Here is a 16,423-nt window from a genome sequence, read left to right as displayed (position 1 = left end):
GCTGTGCGCATGCGCTGCCCCTTTCCCGCCCTTTTCCCCGGGGCCGGGGGGCCGCAGTGCGCAGGCTCGTTCTCTTGGCGCGCGCTCCCAGCATGACTCGCGGCCTATTTAAGCGCGCGAGGTGGGTAGGGGCGGCCATTTTGTCGGCGGCGGTAGAGCGGGTGTGGTTTCAGGTGGGCGCTCAGATTTTATTTCCGCCGGGGTGGCTCGGGGCGTTTCCTTCAGGAGCCGGGCGGTTTCTGATACCGCGTCCTTAATTTATGTACCCGTGGGCAGCTTCTGGCTCACTCGGCAGCGAGAGCTGTGCCCGGGGGCCGCCATTTCGCGGCGCTGCGCGGGCAGGCCCCGTTACCGGGAGCGGGCACGGGGCAGGGCCGCGGCGCGGGGCCCGCTCTGTGATGAACTCTTTCACAGACCTGAGCTGACCGCGGTGTGAAGGCTTAGAGCACCTCTGAGGAGAGCGGGCGCGCCCTGCCCTGGTTCCTTATCCTTGGAGGGAGGCCGTAGCACTCCCCGCTCTTTGCTAAAGGCCTTTTGTTTGTCTTAATTGCTTCTAATACCGCGTTTTTTTCTCTTTTTTAAAGGTTCAGCCGTCCATATGGTTTTGCTGAAAGAGGTGAGTTTCTCTGCCTTTAATGCTGAGCCTGAATGCTTTGTTCTGTTAAAAAGACCACGAATTAAACGCGTGCTCGCTGCTCAGCAGCGCTGTGTTAGAGCACGGCTGTGCTCCTCTTTGTGGTGGGGGGCGAAGTGCTGCAAAGATGAGATTCCTGAACTCTCTCTTTCTGATGGTGAAGTGGAGAAGCTTTTCACAAGGTTCTGAGTGGCACTGGTGTGTCCCGGCATGTGTCTTTGTTGCACCGTGGACGTGAAATGTTCTTTATGTGCCCTTGGATGGGGGCGTTTGATGTCTTACTCCTGTTCTGCATGCAGCATGGCTTAGTGGCTCTTTTATTTTTTCAAGGTGTGGAATTCATCAGCCATGTGCGCACGTGGTCCCTTTTCAGGTGAGCTTTGTTTGCCTTTTTTTTTTTTTTTTGTAAGAGATTTTTCACAGGTAGGGGTGTGGAATTTTTCCCTTAGGAGGGCAGAGGCAGTGGAGCTTCAGCCCGAGGCAGAGGAGCAAATCCAGCCTGCTCTGGGGGAGTTTTCTGTGCCCCTTTGGGCCACGTGGGTGCCCCTGGGGTCTGGGTGCTGGTGGGCAGTCAGGGATCGCTGCTTCTGCCCTGTTCAGTGACGAACCACAGGACAAGCATATGGCTGAGTGTCCCTGATGCCAGATTGGTGCTGAGAACTGTGAGGCAGGAGCGGCCCTGTGGGGAAGGGGCTGTGTGGGGTTGTGCAGAACTGTTATTAATTAATTTATCTCTTCCAGCAGCACCTCTCATGCTTCTAGAAGTGGGATCTCCTGCTGCAGGTGCGTACAGGCGATAGGCTGTGCCTCGTCTCAGGCATTTGAATTCTCAGGAATTCAGTGGAATTCTAGTTCCAGCGGTGGCAGCATCCCTCCTGCCGGCCTCACGACTGCTTTCCTTCCTGCAGGCTGAGCTCTCAGGAGCGGGGACGCCCCGGCCCAGGTAAGCGTGTGCCTCTCCTGCTGCGCGCGGGCCTGGCTGGTGCTAGTCCGAAGGGATGACACGCTGAGCTGGACGACACGAGTCTCATGGCAGATCTGAGTTACCAAAGCCCTGATCGGACGGCAGCGGGCAGCCCGGGCTGCGCTGCTGCCTTCAGCGCTGACCCCTCCTTCCCTCCACAGCCGCCTGGCCCGGACTGAGGGCCAATGGTGAGTTTCCAGCTCTTTTTTTGTGATCAAATTCTGCTCTTTGTGCCCGATGAGGAAAACCTCACGCGTCTTACTGCCCGTCTGGCGCCAGAACCTGAAAAGGTTGAACCCACTGGTGCCGGCGGCCAGAGAGGAGGACGGCTCGTTCTGTGGGAACGGTCTGAGGGGATGCGGGGCTGGGGTGCTGGAGGTGGCCATGGTGTGGTGCTGAGCTAATGGGGGCGTTTCTTCCAGGATTGGAGCTGAGCTGGACCTGCCCTGGTGCTGCTGTGCAGGTGGGTGTGCCAGGGGGGTGCAGGGACCCCGCAGCCCGTCCCTGCTGCCGTGATGAATTCCTCAGGAATCTCGTTCGGCTGAATGCTGCTGTTGAGGACTCAGACTCTGATCCCTGCTGGGACGGGCACAGGGGGAACACCGGGTGTCTGGGCCGGGGGGTGACCCTGACTGGTCCCTTTTTGTCCCCACAGGGTGACAGCAGGGGGCTGAGGAGCCCTCAGATGCGGTGCAGGGGGAGCTCGGGGGCTGAGGTGAGTGTTTGGGGGGTGCTGCTGTGGGGCTGGGATTGCTCCCCACAGTTTTAATGATGAGCCCACCTAGCTCACTTTGAACCCCCCCTGAAAAAAATCCTACAAACACCTGAAAAACTGCGGGGCTATCACAGCCCCGGGGGTCCTGCGGGGCTGGTGAGACCCTGACACCCCCCCCCCCTCTGCTTTTCCAGGCCCCCCCCCGAGGATCTCCAAGGTTGTGTCCTGGTGAGTGGGGTTCTAGGGGGGGGGGCACAGGATGCTTGTGGGTGGGTCCTGCTGCCGAGGATGAGACGATACCGCCCCAGGCTGATCCCCCTGACTGAGTGGTTCCCCCTGAGGCAGTTTTGGGGGGATTTCGAGGAATTTTGGGAGTGCCCCCACCCTGCTCACTGCATCCTCCCCCCAGCTCCAGGACATAGCCGCCCCTCAGCCTGTGAAGAAGACGACGGTGCCCTGAAGCTCGCCTGGTGCTGACGGTTTCTGAAATAATCAATAAAACAAAGAACTTTTGAGCAAAAACCCCAAATCTGTTGAATTTTGAGTCTGTTTAAATTGATGGGGGTGGGGGCTGGGGGTGTCGCTGCCCCCCGCGGCCCTGTTTGGAATCTGGGGGATTTCGTCCCCTTGTGGTGGCCACGGGGAGGGGGGAAGAGGGGGGGGGGAGTGGGCAGGGGCATAGGGGGAGGGCACCGGTGCTGCGGGGACCTGCTGTGGGCCCGCCCGAGGGGCGGAACGTTTGTGCGCGGCTCGGGGGGGGAGCGCGTTCAGTGCTGCGCTTCCTGCTGGTGCGCAGCGCTCAGGGGTCCGGTGCTGGGGGGAACCTTAACGTCCCCGGAACGAAAGAGCGCGGGCGGCGGTTCGGCGGGGCAGCGGAGACCGGGGACGGACCGCGGCAAGATGGCGGCCCCCGCGCGGTGGAGCCACGTGTGGGTGGGGGCCGAGACCGGAGCGCTTAAAGGTGGGGGGGGGGGGGGGCTCGGGGGTTGGGGTGAGGAGACGGAGGGGGGGAGTCCCCAGTACTGGGGGGCTCCATGGGGGTATTCCCGGGGCCGGAGGGGCTCCGGGATGGGGGAGAGGAACAGGGGGGGTCGTGGGGGGAGTCCCCAGTACAGGGGGGGGGCTCCGGGAAGGGGTCCCCGGTACCGGGGGGCCCCTTTAACACCGCCCCCCCCCCCCCGCACGGCGGCTCCCCCCAGGCGTGAACCTGCAGAAGAAGCAGGCCACCAACTACACCGGCGGCGGGGCGCTGAGCCGCGGGGAGGGCGTCTGCGCCCTTTGCTGGGGGGACCCCGCCGAGACCGAGGTGAGCGGGGGGGGGGGTCCTGGAGGGGTCCTGGGGGGGTTGGGGGGGTCGGCGGCACCCCCACGACCCTGCGGTTCCCTCTTCCAGGTCCTGGTGGGGTGCCTGGACCGCTCGGTGAAGCTGTTCAGCACTGAGAAGGGGAAGTTCACCGAGACCCGGCTGTGCCCTGGCGGGGACGGTGCTTTCTGCGGCCTCGCGGCTCATGGCAGGTACGGGGTTACGGTGAGGGGGGTCCTAAAGCCCCCCCTCGAACCCCCTTTGTGATAACAGCACTTCCTCAGCGCCCTGATCACCTGCGTCGAGTCGGGGCTCCTCAAGGTGTGGCGTGACGATGTGGCGGAGAATGTGAGTGTTTCGGGGCGCGAGGGCGGGGAGCACCATGCTCGGTGTGTGTCCCCCCCATGGTGACCCCCCCCTGTGCCAGCTGGAGCTGCAGGCGGGCGCGGGGCTGTGCCGCATGCGCCAGGATCCAGCCCGGCCTCACCGCATGGGCACCGGTGGGAAGGAGAACGCCCTCAAAGTCTGGGACCTGCATCGCCCAGAGGAGCCCGTCTTCCGTGCCAAGAACGTGGGTGTCCCCCCACGTGTCCCCCCCCACTCCACCGAGTCCCTTCTGCACCCTGTTTTGTCTCACCCCCCCGCCCCGTTTCCCCGCCACAGGTCAGGAACGATTGGCTCGACCTCCGCGTCCCCGTCTGGGACCGCGACCTCCAGTTCCTGCCAGGATCCGACAAGGTGGTTACGTGCACCGCGCACCGCCAGGTGGGACCCTGGGGCTTTGGGGCGGGCACGGGGGGGCACTGGCCGTGCCGTCACTGCCTGGCGTCCCCAGGTGCGGCTCTACGACCCCAGCACCCCACAGCGGCGTCCGGTGCTGGAGACCACCTTCGGCGAGTCCCCGCTTACTGCGCTCTCCCTCGCGCCTGGAGCCACGTGAGTGCAGCCTGGGGCTGGGGTGGGGGGGCGCTTGGGGTGTCCCCGGGGTGAAGGAGCCGAATTCTTCCCTCCTTTTACTCCCCCCAGCTCCGTTGTGGTGGGCAGCGCTCGTGGGGAGGTGGCCGTCATCGACCTGCGCCAAGGTGAGCTTCAGGCATCTCGGAGGGGAAGGCAACGGAGCTGCCCCCCCGGCCACTCCTTTTAAGAAAAAAAATGTGTGTTTTTGGAGCAAAATGTGGTTTTGCAGCAGAAAATTTTACTTGCATATTTGAAAGCGATTGTGCGGGCAGAGCAGTGGGGAGGATGTTAAGCAGATATGGGGATGGTCCTTCTGTCCCAAAATAAGGAGGATAGCTGAGAAAAATGGGATGAAATCAGTAAAAACAAAAATTACAGGTCTTGTAGTCACGAGAGAAATAAAAAAAAAAAAGAAGGAAGAGGGGAAATTAATGGTTGGTCAAATAAAATTGGACATAAATGGTACACTAATAACTACGAGTTTGTGACCCTCGATGATTTTCTCAGCTCCCCCTCAGCTGTTTTTGTCCCCAGGGCGGGTGCTGAAGTGCCTGAAGGGCTTTGCGGGCAGCGTGCGGGGGCTGCAGTGCCACCCGTCCCTCCCCCTCGTGGCCTCCTGCGGCCTCGACCGTTTCCTTCGCGTCCATGACCTGGACGACAAGCGGCTGCGCCACAAGGTGAGGTGGGGGCTCCCCAGGACCCCGCTGTCCCGGCCCCCTGGACCCCTTCCGAGCCGTGTCGTCCCTCCAGGTCTATCTGAAATCCCGCCTGAACTGCCTGCTGCTGAGCAGCCACCAGGACTGGGAGGTGAGAGCCTTTGGGGCTGCTTTTGGGGTGCAGGTTTGCTTTTTTCCTGCTCATACAATTCCTGTTCCCCCCCCCCCCGACCCCCTGGCAGGCCCAGGAAGCGCCGGCCGCGCCAGCTGAAGTGAAGGAGGAAGAGGAGGGCGACGCGCTCTGGGATTCGATGGAGACCATCCCCACGCAGCCGCCGGACCCCAAGGCCGGCCGGGGCAAACGCGCCAAGAAGCGGAAGAGCTCTGGGCCGTGACCCCCCAAAACCTGACCCCAAACTGGACTGTGCCCCCTCGTTGAGGGGCGAGGAGGGGCTGCCCCCCCTCGGCTGTGGGTTTGCTGCTGTGCAGCACATAAAGATGCGCTCGCCGCACGGCTTTGCTCCCGTCTTGTCGTTTTTGGGGGGGTTTGAGCCATTTTGGGGGGCACTGCGCTGCCTGGGGGGGGCGGCTTCAACCCCAACGAGGCCCCCAAATGAGGCTGTGGGGGCTGAAGTGCCCTTGGAGGTGGGTGTGGGGCAGTGAAGCAGCTGGGGGAGGGCTCGGGGGGGCCTTTGGGGGGCTCTGAGGGGTCTTTGGGGGGGTTTGGGGAGCTCGGAGGTGTCTTTGGGGGATTTCAGGAGGCTTGGGGGGGGGTTGGGGAGGTTTGGGGGGCTTTGGGGGCTCAGAGGTGGCTTTGGAGGGGTTTTGGGGGGGGCTGGGGGGGTCTCAGAGGGGGCTTTGGGGGGCTGGGGGGTCTTTGGGTTTGGGGGGCTTTGGGGGACTCAGAAGGGTCTTTGAGGGGGTTTTGGGGGGCTCTGGAGGGTTTGGGGGGGCTTTGGAGGGGTTTTGGGGCGTTTTTTGGGATGTTTGGGGGCGTTTGGGGGGGTTTTGGGTGCCGGGGGGGTCGCTCCGCGGCTCCTCCCAGCCGCCAGGGGGCGCTGCCGCTTCCGGGCCTCCTCGGGATGGGCGGGGCGGGGCTCGGAGGCGCGCCGCATGACGTCACGGGAAGGGGGGGCCCGCGGCGAGACGTGGCAGTGACGTCAGCGCGTCGCCGGGGGGCCGCGGAGCCGAGCGGCGCCGAACCGAGCGCGAGGCCCGGTGAGCGCGGGAGGGGGCGGGGCCAAGCGGAAGCCCCGCCCCCTGCCCCCCCTCCCGCTCCCCCCTCCCCTCCGGGCCCGAGCGGGGGGGGGGGGGAGGAGGATTTGGGGGTCTCCCTGGGCTTTTTGGGTGGAATCCCGGGGATTTGGGGTACTTCCCGGTATTGGGGGGGGTCCCGGGCCGGTGCTGACCCCCCCGCAGCCGCAGGTGATGCCCCGATGAACGCGCGGCGCCGCCACGGCTCGAGGAACACGGAGCAGGGCGTTTACCTGGGGCCCCCCCAGACGCAGGCCGTGCCCCCCCCGCCGCCGCTCCGGGCCGCCCCCCCCCCCCCAGGCGCCGACGTCATGTCGTGTCGCGATAGGACCCAGGAGTTTCTGTCTGCCTGCAAGTCGCTGCAGGGCCGGCAGGTGGAGATGGGGGGTGGCTGTGGGGACTGGGAGGTGCTGGGAATACTGGTGGGGGTGCTGGGGAGGACTGGGGGGCTGCTGGTGGGGACTGGGGGGTGCTGGGGGGGTGCTGGGGGGACTGGGAGTTGCTGGGAGTACTGGTGGGGGTGCTGGGGTGGACTGGGAGGTACTGGGGGGCTACTGGTGGGGACTGGGGGGAGCTGGTGGGGTGCTGGGGGTGACTGGTGGGGTGCTGGGAGGTACTGGGAGAGCTGGGAGGTGCTGGGGGCTACTGGGAGGTTCTGGTGGGGGCGCTGGTGGCGACTGGGGGGCTGCTGGTGGGGACTGGGGGTTGCTGGGGGCGACTGGGAGGTGCTGGGAGGTACTGGGGGGCTACTGGGGACTGCTGGTGGGGTGCTGGGGGGTGCTGGGGGGCTGCTGGTGGGGACTGAGGGGTACTGGGGGGCTGCTGGTGGGGACTGGGGGGTGCTGGGGAGGTGCTGGGTGGGACTGGGAGGTGCTGGGAGGTACTGATGGGCTACTGGTGGGACTGGGAGGTGCTGGGGGGCTACGGGGGGGTTGCTGGTAGGGGTGCTGGTAGGGACTGGGGGTTGCTGGGGAGCTGCTGGGGGTGACTGGGGGGTGCTGGGAGGTACTGGGGGGCTGCTGGCAGGTGCTGGAGGGTGCTGAAGGGTGCAGGGGGTACTGGGGGGTGCTCTCAGCGCCCTGACCCCCCGTCCCCCCCGTGTCCCCCCCAGCAGAACGGGCTGCAGCCCAGCAGAGCGGCTGCAGGAGCTGCCCGGCAGCGCAGCGAGTTCAGCCTCATGGCCAAGTGAGTGGGGCCACCCGCTTGTTTTTTTTTGGGGGGGGAACACGAAGGGTGCCCCGGCTGCAATGTAACCCCTTGTCCCCCCTCCTTTTTACCCCCCCAGGCGCATCGGGAAGGATCTCAGCAACACCTTTGCCAAGCTGGAGAAGCTGACCATCTGTGAGTGGGGGGGGGGCTGACCCTGAGGGGGGGAGCTCAGATTTTGGGGGGGGGGCAAGGGTCCTGAGCCCAGCTCCGTGTCCCCTCCCCCCCCACGCTGGCAGTGGCCAAGAGGAAATCCCTCTTTGACGACAAGGCGGTGGAGATCGAGGAGCTCACCTACATCATCAAGCAGGTACGGGGTGGTGCCGTGGGGTTGGTTGGTTGGGGGGGGGGGGCTGTATTTTTTGACCCCCCCCACCCTGTCGTCCCCTCTTGCAGGACATCAACAGCCTGAACAAGCAGATCGCGCAGCTGCAGGACGTGGTGCGGGCGCGGGGCAGCCAGAGCGGGCGCCATGTCCAGACGCACTCCAACACCGTCGTCGTGTCCCTGCAGGTGGGCCGGGGCCGGGGCCGGGGCCGGGGGGGGGGAGGACACACACAAACAGCCCCCGCACGCAGCAGCAGCTGATCTCCCCCCTTTCCCTTCCCAGTCCAAGCTGGCCTCCATGTCCAACGACTTCAAATCGGTGCTGGAGGTGCGGACGGAGGTGAGTGTTGGCCGCCGCCCCTCCCCCCAGTGCCCCCTCGCCCTGCCATTTTCCACCGCCGCCATTTTCTGCCCCCATTTCACCCCCCCCCCCCCAGAACCTGAAGCAGCAGCGAAGCCGCCGTGAGCACTTCTCCCGTGCCCCCGTCTCCGCCTTGCCCCTGGCCGCTGGCAATTTGGGTGAGCGTTGGGATTGAGGGGGGTGGTTTTTTTATTTTTCTGGGGGGGGGTTGTCCCCTCTGCTCAGGATCCGCTGTGCCCGCAGGCGGCTCGGCAATGCTGCAGGACGAGCCACAGCGCGCCGGGGACGTCGCCATTGAGATGGACGCGCGGACGAGCCAGCAGCTGCAGCTGATTGATGAGCAGGTGGGGATGGGAGCCAGAGGGGGCCCCGAAAGGCTTTGGGGTGACGGTGTTGATGGTAGGAGCCCGACAGCGCCTGCCCCGCTCTACCTCCCCTCTCGCCCCGCAGGATTCATACATCCAGAGCCGGGCGGACACGATGCAGAACATCGAGTCCACCATCGTGGAGCTGGGCTCCATCTTCCAGCAGCTGGCGCACATGGTGAAGGAGCAGGAGGAGACGATCCAGAGGTACCACTGCCCTGCTTCCCCCCCACCTTGTCCGTGTGTCCGTCCGCCCCCTGAGCGTGTCCGCCCCCTGCCCGCAGGATCGATGCCAGCGTGGAGGACGCGCAGCTGAACGTGGAGGCAGCGCACGGGGAGATCCTCAAGTACTTCCAGTCGGTCACCTCCAACCGCTGGCTGATGGTTAAGATCTTCCTCATCCTCATCGTCTTCTTCATCGTCTTCGTTGTCTTCCTGGCCTGAGCATCCCCCGGTCTGGCCCCCCCCCCTTGTCCCTCCAGCCGGGACAGACGGACACGGCCGTGCTGTGACCGCGGGGCTCAGACGGACAGTGGGGGACGGGGTTAGGGATACGCCAGGGACTGGCAGTGCCTGTGGTGGACCTTGGGCAGCCTCGGAGCCCCCTCGCCCCCGGGGAGCAGCGCGCCGGGCCCCCCTTCGCCACGGCTCCCGCAGCCTACGCCGAGGCCGGTCCCGGGGGCCGCCTGGTCATGGTGGCTGTGACCTCCTGCAGTCTGCCGGCCTGCAGCCCCCTGCCAGGGGCCGCTGCGGGCCTCGTTAACGCTGTGGGGACCCCCTGAGGCCCGCGGATGCGGGGCGGGGGCTGCATTAAAATTATGGGACCTCTTCTCGCTTCTGCTTCCCGGGCCGGGATTCGAACCGGCGAGCGTGCGCGCGGCCTCCGGGGCGCCGGTGGGCGCTAGAGGGAGCGGGGGGGGCGGAAGTGACGTCGGGGGGCGCGGCGTGCGGCGGCGGTGCCGCGGTCGGTACCGGGAGCGGCGGAGATGGCGGAGGAGGGCAAGGGGGGGTACAGCGGTGAGTGGCGGCGGGGCGCCGGGCCGCGGGGCTGGGGGCGGCGGGGAACCGGGACCGGGACCCGGCGGGGCCTGGCGGGGGGCACGCGGCCGCAGGCCCCGCCGGTAACCGGGGCCCCGCGGGGCTGCCCGGTGCTGACGGGCGGCGCTGCCCCCGGGGGCAGAGCACGATGACCGCGTGGGCGGCAGAGGCTTCTCGGGCCGCAGGAAGAAAGGCCGAGGCCCGTTCCGGGGGAAGATGTACAGCGAGGTGAACCACCGCTCCCGCAACCGGGGCGGCCCCGGGCTCCGGGCGCGGCTGGACGAGGACGACGGCGACGTCCCCATGAGCGAGGCCCACGACGGGCCCCGGAACCGATAGTGAGTGCGTGGGCGGGCGGCCCCGCCGCGGGGGGGGTCGGCCGGGCCGGCTTCCCCTTGTTCTCCTCTCCCTTCTCGCCTTCCAGCTTGCCCTACGGGCCCAGGCCCAACCGCACGGCCAACATCCACATCACGGTGCGGCGCGACCTCCCCGCCCCGGAGCGCGGCGGTGGCGGTGGGAGCCGAGACAGCGGCCGTAGGAACTGGTTCAAGATCACCGTGAGTGGGGCAGGAGCTGTGGGGACGGGGGGTCACGGCCGTCGGCACCCCTTTTTTGGGCGCTGCAGCTACCCTCAGGACGTTCATGGTGCTGGGAACGGGGGTTGCAGCTCCCCTCTTCCTGCGCTGTGGTGTGGCCGTTGTCATCTTCCCGCTGGGGCAGGTGCAGAAGGCAGCTGTGTCCTGCCTAGATGCACCATGCCTGACCCAGGCGGAGTGTTGGTGACTCCCCATGCTCCCTAAAGCAGCCGCGCGCTGTTGCCACCCTCGCTTGTGTCCTGATTGCGCAGTAGCGCTGCCCGAATTTCCTCCTAGATCCCGTACGGGAAGAAGTATGACAAGACGTGGCTGCTGAGCTCCATCCAGAACCTCTGCAGCGTTCCCTTCACTCCTGTTGAGGTGAGCGGGGGTCTGCCTTTGGTTTCGCTTCCTGTTGCGGGCGGCTCCAAGGGTGGAAGTGGGTCTGGCAGACCCTCCAGGGGTTGGCCGCACGCTGAGCCCGCTGCTGCTCCTTTCTAAGTTCCACTACGACCACAACCGAGCCCAGTTCTACGTGGAGGATGCCACCACCGCCAGCGCGCTCAAGCAGGTCTCTCGCAAGATCACGGACAGGGACAACTACAAGGTGCGTGCCTCAATCTGCGTGGGAGCAGCTCTGCAGAGCGGCCGTTCTTGTTTCACGTAGCTGCATTTCCCACCAGGATGCCATCTCATAGCCCATTCTGTATTCATTAGGTGGTGATAATTATCAACTCATCGGCTCCGCCTCAGTCCCTGCAGAACGAACTGAAGCCGGAGGAGACTGAGCAGCTGAAGGTGAGCGGAGCGGGTGCTGGGCTGGGGCAGGGGAACGGGGCGGGGGCCACCTGCTTGCCCTCACTTCTCTTGTGCTGTTGCAGCTCTGCATGAGTAAAAGGTACGATGGCTCACAGCGGGCGTTGGACCTCAAGAGCCTCCGTGTCGATCCAGGTGAGCGCTGCTCCCCACCCAGGGGACATGGAGGGCAAGACGGGACTGTGGCAGGCGGTGCCTTATGCCATTTGCATCTCCCTTTTCTCCTCTCTCTCCCCCCCAGACTTGGTGTCACAGAGCATCGATGTGGTGCTGAACCAACGGAGCTGCATGCTGGTTGTGCTGCGCATCATCGAGGAAAACATCCCCGAGGTGAGAACGGGGAGGCTTCTCCTGAGTTAGTGTTATCTGTGGGACTGTCCCGACGCTTGTCTCTGTTCTTGCAGCTGCAGTCTCTGAACCTGAGCAGCAACAAGCTCTACCGCCTTGACGACCTGTCCGAGCTGGCGCAGAAAGCCGCCGGCCTCAAAATCCTCGACCTTTCTCGCAACGAGGTGGGTAGCGCCCCTGATCCTCTGCACACGCCGCTCTTCGCACCCTCACGGCCCCTCTCCCTGCCCCGCTGTAGCTGAAGTCGGAACGGGAGCTGGACAAAGTGAAGGGGCTCAAGCTGGAAGAGCTTTGGCTGGATGGCAACCCGCTGTGCGACACTTTCCGGGACCAGTCTACTTACGTCAGGTCAGTGTTAGCCTTGGGGCGGCCCTAGGGGCCCATGGGCCGCCCCTGCTCTGCGGGGGGCAGAACGGCAGGATGAAGAGAGGCCGCCCCCCCCGTGCCTTCCGCTTGCCGGTGCCCAGACCCCCCCCAAGGCTTCCCGACAGCCCCTGGTCGTGGCGCAGAGCCGTGAAGGGCTGTTGCTTGCCCGCCGCAGGACAGCGCAGCGTCTGTTTCAGCTGGTCGGAGACTTGCTTCCTCCCTGCTCCCTCCTCCTCCCTCTTCTCCTCCCCGTCCTCGTCTCCAGGGCATGCAGCCTCTTCTCTGGAGCGCCCCGCTGCCCACCCGCTGCTCCCACCCCTCTGCCGTGCAGACGGGGCTCTTGATGCTCCTCCACCCTTCCGTGGACTTCCGGGGGCTGTGGGACATGGCCCGGGGCATGGCGTTGCTGCCCCTGTCCCCCCCCCCCGTGGAGCTGCTGCCCCCCGCGCCCGCGCTTGGCCCTCGATGATGGCTGGCTAGCCAGAGACGGGTAAGATTCCTCATGGGAGGAACAACCTAAGACAGGCACAGCCGTGCAGTGGCCAAACGCTGCCGCCCCGCTGCGGCCGGTGCGGGGAGGCCGTCCCAGGCCTGGCGCAGGCCCCCAGTCCGCTGCGGGCAGAGCTCCCCTGGGTGCACCGGCGCTGGCCCCCGGTGCTGGCAGGGGCCTTGGCTCTGGATGTGGCCGTGCCTGTAGCCTGGCACGTTCTTGGGTCTGGGAGGGAGCGGCACAAAGGAGAAGAGGCTCTGCCTAGGGCTGCCTGCCCCTCTGTCCCTTCACCCGCTTCATCCTCTTCTGCTGAATTGGGGTCACCCTGCTGAGGGGCCCCCCCAGCTGTAAACAGGCGGCTCGTGCCCGTGGCCGTGCCACGACCAGTGGGATCTTGTCTCCCCTCCCTTTTCCCCTCCTCTCTGGGCGCCCGCACTCAGGTGAGTACGAGCCAGGTAAGTCCTGAGCTGGCTGGGGGGCCCGGGGTTCCTCGTCAGCCCAAGACCCCTCTGGGAACAGGGGCAGTCCCCTGGTATGGCACCCCCAGGAAGAGGGGGAGTGACAGCGGGGAGAGGGGAGGCAGCCACGTGGGGTGGCCCTGTTGTGTGCCCCATGGCTCCGGGGAGGGCGGCCGGGTAGGGCAGGTGAGGGGGGGGAGTGTTTTTTTGGGAGGGTGGGCGGCCTTTCCTGCTGCCCCTGGCCCCAGCGGGCAGCCCGGCCGCCACGCTGACTGCTCTCCCTCTCGGCAGCTCCGTCAGAGAGCGCTTCCCGAAGCTGCTGCGCCTGGTGAGTGCGTGAGGGAGGGGGCTGACCCCTGCCGAAGCTTTCGGGGGGGGACACTCAGTCCTCCTGGGGCAGGCAGGAGGGAGCCGACCCCCTTACCCCCTTCTTTGCCTCTCCCCTAGGACGGCCACGAGCTCCCGCCACCCATCGCGTTTGATGTGGAGGCACCCACGACGCTGCCCCCATGCAAGGTAGGGCCGTGGTGGGGGCCCCTACAGCCCCGGTTAGGCCTGGGGGGGCCCCGCTGTCCCGCAGGGAGTGACTGCTGGTCCGTTCTCTTTCCAGGGCAGCTACTTCGGCTCCGATGACCTGAAGGCGCTGGTGCTGCGGTTCTTACAGCAGTAAGTGCGGGCTGGGCCCTGAGGCAGGCGGGGTGGTGTTGTGTGTGCCCCCCCCGTCCATCCCTGTCCTCCCCGCGTAGGTACTACTCCATCTATGACTCAAGTGACAGGCAGGGGCTGCTCGATGCCTACCACGATGGCGCCTGCTGCTCACTCAGCATCCCCTTCGGGCCCCAAAACCCCCCAAGGTATGTCCCCCTGAGCCCCCCCCGATGCGGGACAGGGCAGCTGCACTGCATCTCGTCGTCCTGTCCCTCACGGCCACTTGTCCCTGCAGGAACAGCCTGAACGAGTACTTCAAGGACAGCAGGAACGTGAAGAAGCTGAAGGACCCCAGTAAGCCCCTGCTGCGCCCCCACCCTGTGTTGGACCACCCCAGGCCCACGTGGGGGGGGGCTCAGCACTCTTCTCACCCCCCAGCCATGCGCTTCAAGCTGCTCAAGCACACGCGCCTCAATGTGGTGGCCTTCCTCAATGAGCTCCCCAAGACCCAGCACGACATCAACTCCTTCGTGGTGGATGTCTGCGCCCAGACGGTGAGCAGAGGCCACGGCGCCTGTGGCCACCCCTGAGCTGGGCTCTGCCTCACTCGCCACCCTCTCTCTTGCAGAACACGCTGCTGTGCTTTGCCGTCCACGGGATCTTCAAGGAAGGTGAGGCCGGGCTGCCTCCCCTCCTTGCTGTAAAGCCTTTTCCCCTGTGCCCCGGCCTTCACCATCTCCTTTACTCTCCGCAGTGGACGGCAAATCCCGAGACTCGGTGCGTGCCTTCACCCGCATGTTCATCGCTGTGCCGGCTGGCAACACCGGGTAAGGGGTGAGGGAAGAGAGGCTGGTGGCACACCCCCGGCCTCCTGCCCCATGCTTATTCCCCCCCACTCCCCTCCTTCTCAGCCTCTGCATCGTCAACGACGAGCTCTTTGTTCGCAACGCCACCACAGAGGAGATCCGCAAAGCCTTTGTCATGCCGGCACCCACCCCTTCCTCCAGCCCCGTCCCCACGCTCTCTGCAGAGCAGCAGGAGATGCTGGCAGCCTTTTCCATGCAGTCAGGCATGAACCTCGAGTGGTCCCAGAAGTGAGTGTGTCCCCCCCGTGTCCCCTCAGAGGCAGCCTGGCCTCCCGCACCCCGCATCCCTCCTAAGTCCCCCCCCTCCTTCCACCCCAGGTGCCTGCAGGACAATGACTGGGACTACGGCCGGGCTGGGCAGGTCTTCACTCAGCTGAAGGTGGGTTTGGGGAGCAGGTGCCCCCCTGCTAGGACCCCCAGGGGGTGGGGGGAGCATGCCTATGGTCCCCCCCCAGGACCCCTCTTGGAGGGCACGCACGGATCCCTGCTGAGCCCCTCTCCTTCTCTTTGCAGCTGGAAGGCAAAATCCCCGAGGTGGCGTTTCTCAAGTGAGCGGTGCCCCCTCGGCTCCTGCTGTTTTGTTCGCGGTGTTTTATTCCCCCTCTCCCCCTTCTTCTCTCCGTTTTTGTAAATAAATAAATAAATTCGTTTAAATGCTGGAGCCTCGGTGTGCAGCTGGCAGCCGGAAGTGTTGGTGTGGCTGCCCCGGAAGGGGTGGCATGGCGGCGGCGGCAGCGGCGGCGGCACGGGCAGCGGCTCTGGAGCTGGAGGCGGCGGTGCCCAGGGATGTGACGCTCTTCCGACACGAGCGCGGTCCCTTCTTCCGCCTGGTCGGGCTCTTCTGCGTGGGGCAGGGGTGCTTCTGGGCTGGCTTGGCCCACTTCGCCTTCACAGCACTGCGCCCTGCACCCGGTCCTGATCTCGGTCCTGCTCCTGGTCCCGGTCCTGATCCTGGTCCCGGTGCCGATGACCCCCTCCGGCCCCGGGACCACAAGTGGCGCCTCGGCTTCACCGCTTCCTGCCTCACCCTCGGTACCGGCTGGACCTGGACTCGGGCCAGTGGCGGGTGGTGGGGGTGTGGGGGGCTGGGGAGGAGGGAGGGGGGGGGCTGGGAGGAGGGGAAAGGGGGCAGGGAGGGGGGGGGGCTGGGGAGGAGGGGGAAGGGGGGAGGGGGTGAGGGCTGGGGGGGGGCTGGGGAGGAGGGGGAAGGGGGGAGGGGGTGAGGGCTGGGGGGGGGCTGGGGAGGAGGGGGAAGGGGGGAGGGGGTGAGGGCTGGGGGGGAGGGGGAAGGGGGGCACAGGGGGCTGGGGGTGGTTCGGAGCAAGGTGGGGGGGCTGTGGGACCAGACTGGGGGGGAAGGAAGGGGTGCAGGGGTTCTGCTCAGACAAGGTGGGCAGCGAGGGGCTGGCCGGGGGTCTTGGGAGGTTTGGGGGGAGGGGGGGCCTCAAGAGGCTGCGCTGACCCTCCTGCTCCCCTAGGCTCGCTGATCGTGGCAGCGGGCTGCGTGTTCCCGCTGCGCGCCGTGCGGCAGGTGACACTGCTGCGGGGGGGAGCGGCCGTGGCTATCAGCACCCACGGGCCGCTGGGGCTGGGCCGTGGGCCCTCCTTCACCGTGCCGCTGCACCACGTCTCGTGCCGAGCCCACCGTTCCGAGGTGCCTGCCATGATCCCCCTCAAGGTGAAGGGGCGCCCCTTCTTCTTCCTGCTGGACAAGCGGGGCCAGCTCTACAACGCTCGTCTCTTTGACATCACTGTCGGTGCTTACCGTAAGCTGTAGGAAGCAGGGGGCTCCCAGTGTCCCCTTGTTCGCTCTGTCATTTCCCAGTAAACCCTGAGCCACCTTTTTGTTCTGCTGTCTGCTTTGTGTAGGGGCACTAGGGGCTGGCTGGCATGGTCCACGTGGAGAATCCTGCCCCATAGCACCTCCATCACTTACCTCCTCACTGCCTCAGGTTCTTTTGGGGCATCGCTGCAGCTGCAGGTCTGCTTCTGCAACTCCTCAGGGCCACCATGGAGCTGCAGGCAGTGCTGGCAGACAAGGGGGCCACCTGTGGTCCCTCTGGCCTCCACCATGGT

At 65.9% G+C, this 16,423-nt stretch overlaps 4 protein-coding genes and 4 non-coding genes across 12 annotated transcripts; all 8 read left to right on the top strand.

Annotated features, from left to right (window-relative positions):
* The first annotated feature begins 753 nt into the window (after positions 1-753).
* LOC118261555 (small nucleolar RNA SNORD26) lies at positions 754-828 on the top strand. Its single transcript, XR_004782417.1, has one exon. It is a non-coding gene; the product is annotated as a small nucleolar RNA SNORD26 (small nucleolar RNA).
* A 1,002-nt stretch (positions 829-1,830) lies between these two features.
* LOC118261558 (small nucleolar RNA SNORD22) lies at positions 1,831-1,955 on the top strand. The gene has a single exon (XR_004782420.1). It is a non-coding gene; the product is annotated as a small nucleolar RNA SNORD22 (small nucleolar RNA).
* A 151-nt stretch (positions 1,956-2,106) lies between these two features.
* LOC118261556 (small nucleolar RNA SNORD30) lies at positions 2,107-2,176 on the top strand. The gene has a single exon (XR_004782418.1). It is a non-coding gene; the product is annotated as a small nucleolar RNA SNORD30 (small nucleolar RNA).
* Positions 2,177-2,591: 415 nt separating this feature from the next.
* Positions 2,592-2,659, top strand: LOC118261557 (small nucleolar RNA SNORD31). Its single transcript, XR_004782419.1, has one exon. It is a non-coding gene; the product is annotated as a small nucleolar RNA SNORD31 (small nucleolar RNA).
* A 423-nt stretch (positions 2,660-3,082) lies between these two features.
* Positions 3,083-5,741, top strand: WDR74 (WD repeat domain 74). The gene is made up of 11 exons (XM_035572425.2): positions 3,083-3,274; positions 3,513-3,619; positions 3,707-3,828; positions 3,901-3,964; positions 4,044-4,187; positions 4,280-4,381; positions 4,452-4,552; positions 4,643-4,698; positions 5,108-5,250; positions 5,324-5,380; positions 5,472-5,741. Exons 1-11 carry the CDS (start codon positions 3,214-3,216, stop codon positions 5,622-5,624), a joined length of 1,110 nt encoding a protein of 369 aa, XP_035428318.1. The 5' UTR covers positions 3,083-3,213; the 3' UTR covers positions 5,625-5,741.
* A 587-nt stretch (positions 5,742-6,328) lies between these two features.
* STX5 (syntaxin 5) lies at positions 6,329-9,570 on the top strand. 4 transcript variants are annotated; one of them, XM_035572419.2, is made up of 11 exons: positions 6,329-6,447; positions 6,649-6,857; positions 7,598-7,668; positions 7,769-7,824; positions 7,929-7,999; positions 8,086-8,202; positions 8,300-8,356; positions 8,454-8,535; positions 8,621-8,721; positions 8,828-8,949; positions 9,027-9,570. In XM_035572419.2, exons 2-11 carry the CDS (start codon positions 6,666-6,668, stop codon positions 9,184-9,186), a joined length of 1,029 nt encoding a protein of 342 aa, XP_035428312.1. In that variant the 5' UTR covers positions 6,329-6,447; positions 6,649-6,665; the 3' UTR covers positions 9,187-9,570. The 4 variants fall into 4 exon arrangements, with proteins under 4 accessions (XP_035428312.1, XP_035428313.1, XP_035428310.1 ...); XM_035572420.2 differs by having other exon boundaries at positions 6,379-6,447; positions 6,655-6,857; XM_035572417.2 differs by having other exon boundaries at positions 6,380-6,447; positions 7,595-7,668.
* An 80-nt stretch (positions 9,571-9,650) lies between these two features.
* Positions 9,651-15,008, top strand: NXF1 (nuclear RNA export factor 1). 2 transcript variants are annotated; one of them, XM_050716645.1, is made up of 21 exons: positions 9,651-9,759; positions 9,923-10,118; positions 10,205-10,337; positions 10,653-10,736; positions 10,858-10,962; positions 11,073-11,153; positions 11,237-11,306; positions 11,413-11,501; positions 11,576-11,683; positions 11,758-11,867; positions 13,125-13,161; positions 13,281-13,349; positions 13,444-13,499; positions 13,580-13,687; positions 13,777-13,835; positions 13,920-14,035; positions 14,110-14,152; positions 14,236-14,308; positions 14,393-14,575; positions 14,666-14,726; positions 14,861-15,008. In XM_050716645.1, exons 1-21 carry the CDS (start codon positions 9,729-9,731, stop codon positions 14,897-14,899), a joined length of 1,851 nt encoding a protein of 616 aa, XP_050572602.1. In that variant the 5' UTR covers positions 9,651-9,728; the 3' UTR covers positions 14,900-15,008. The 2 variants fall into 2 exon arrangements, with proteins under 2 accessions (XP_050572602.1, XP_035428329.1); XM_035572436.2 differs by having other exon boundaries at positions 9,660-9,759; positions 13,777-14,035.
* Positions 15,009-15,021: 13 nt separating this feature from the next.
* TMEM223 (transmembrane protein 223) lies at positions 15,022-16,188 on the top strand. Its single transcript, XM_035572438.2, has 2 exons — positions 15,022-15,379; positions 15,826-16,188. The coding sequence occupies exons 1-2, from the start codon at positions 15,067-15,069 to the stop codon at positions 16,122-16,124; spliced, it is 612 nt and encodes a 203-aa protein (XP_035428331.1). The 5' UTR covers positions 15,022-15,066; the 3' UTR covers positions 16,125-16,188.
* The last annotated feature ends 235 nt before the right edge of the window (positions 16,189-16,423 follow it).

This window comes from Cygnus atratus, unplaced genomic scaffold (genome assembly GCF_013377495.2).
Source record: "Cygnus atratus isolate AKBS03 ecotype Queensland, Australia unplaced genomic scaffold, CAtr_DNAZoo_HiC_assembly HiC_scaffold_123, whole genome shotgun sequence".
Classification (NCBI taxonomy): Eukaryota; Metazoa; Chordata; class Aves; order Anseriformes; family Anatidae; genus Cygnus; species Cygnus atratus.
The sequence above is the reverse complement of the archived record's forward strand: the minus strand, read 5'-3'. Positions and strand labels throughout refer to the sequence as shown.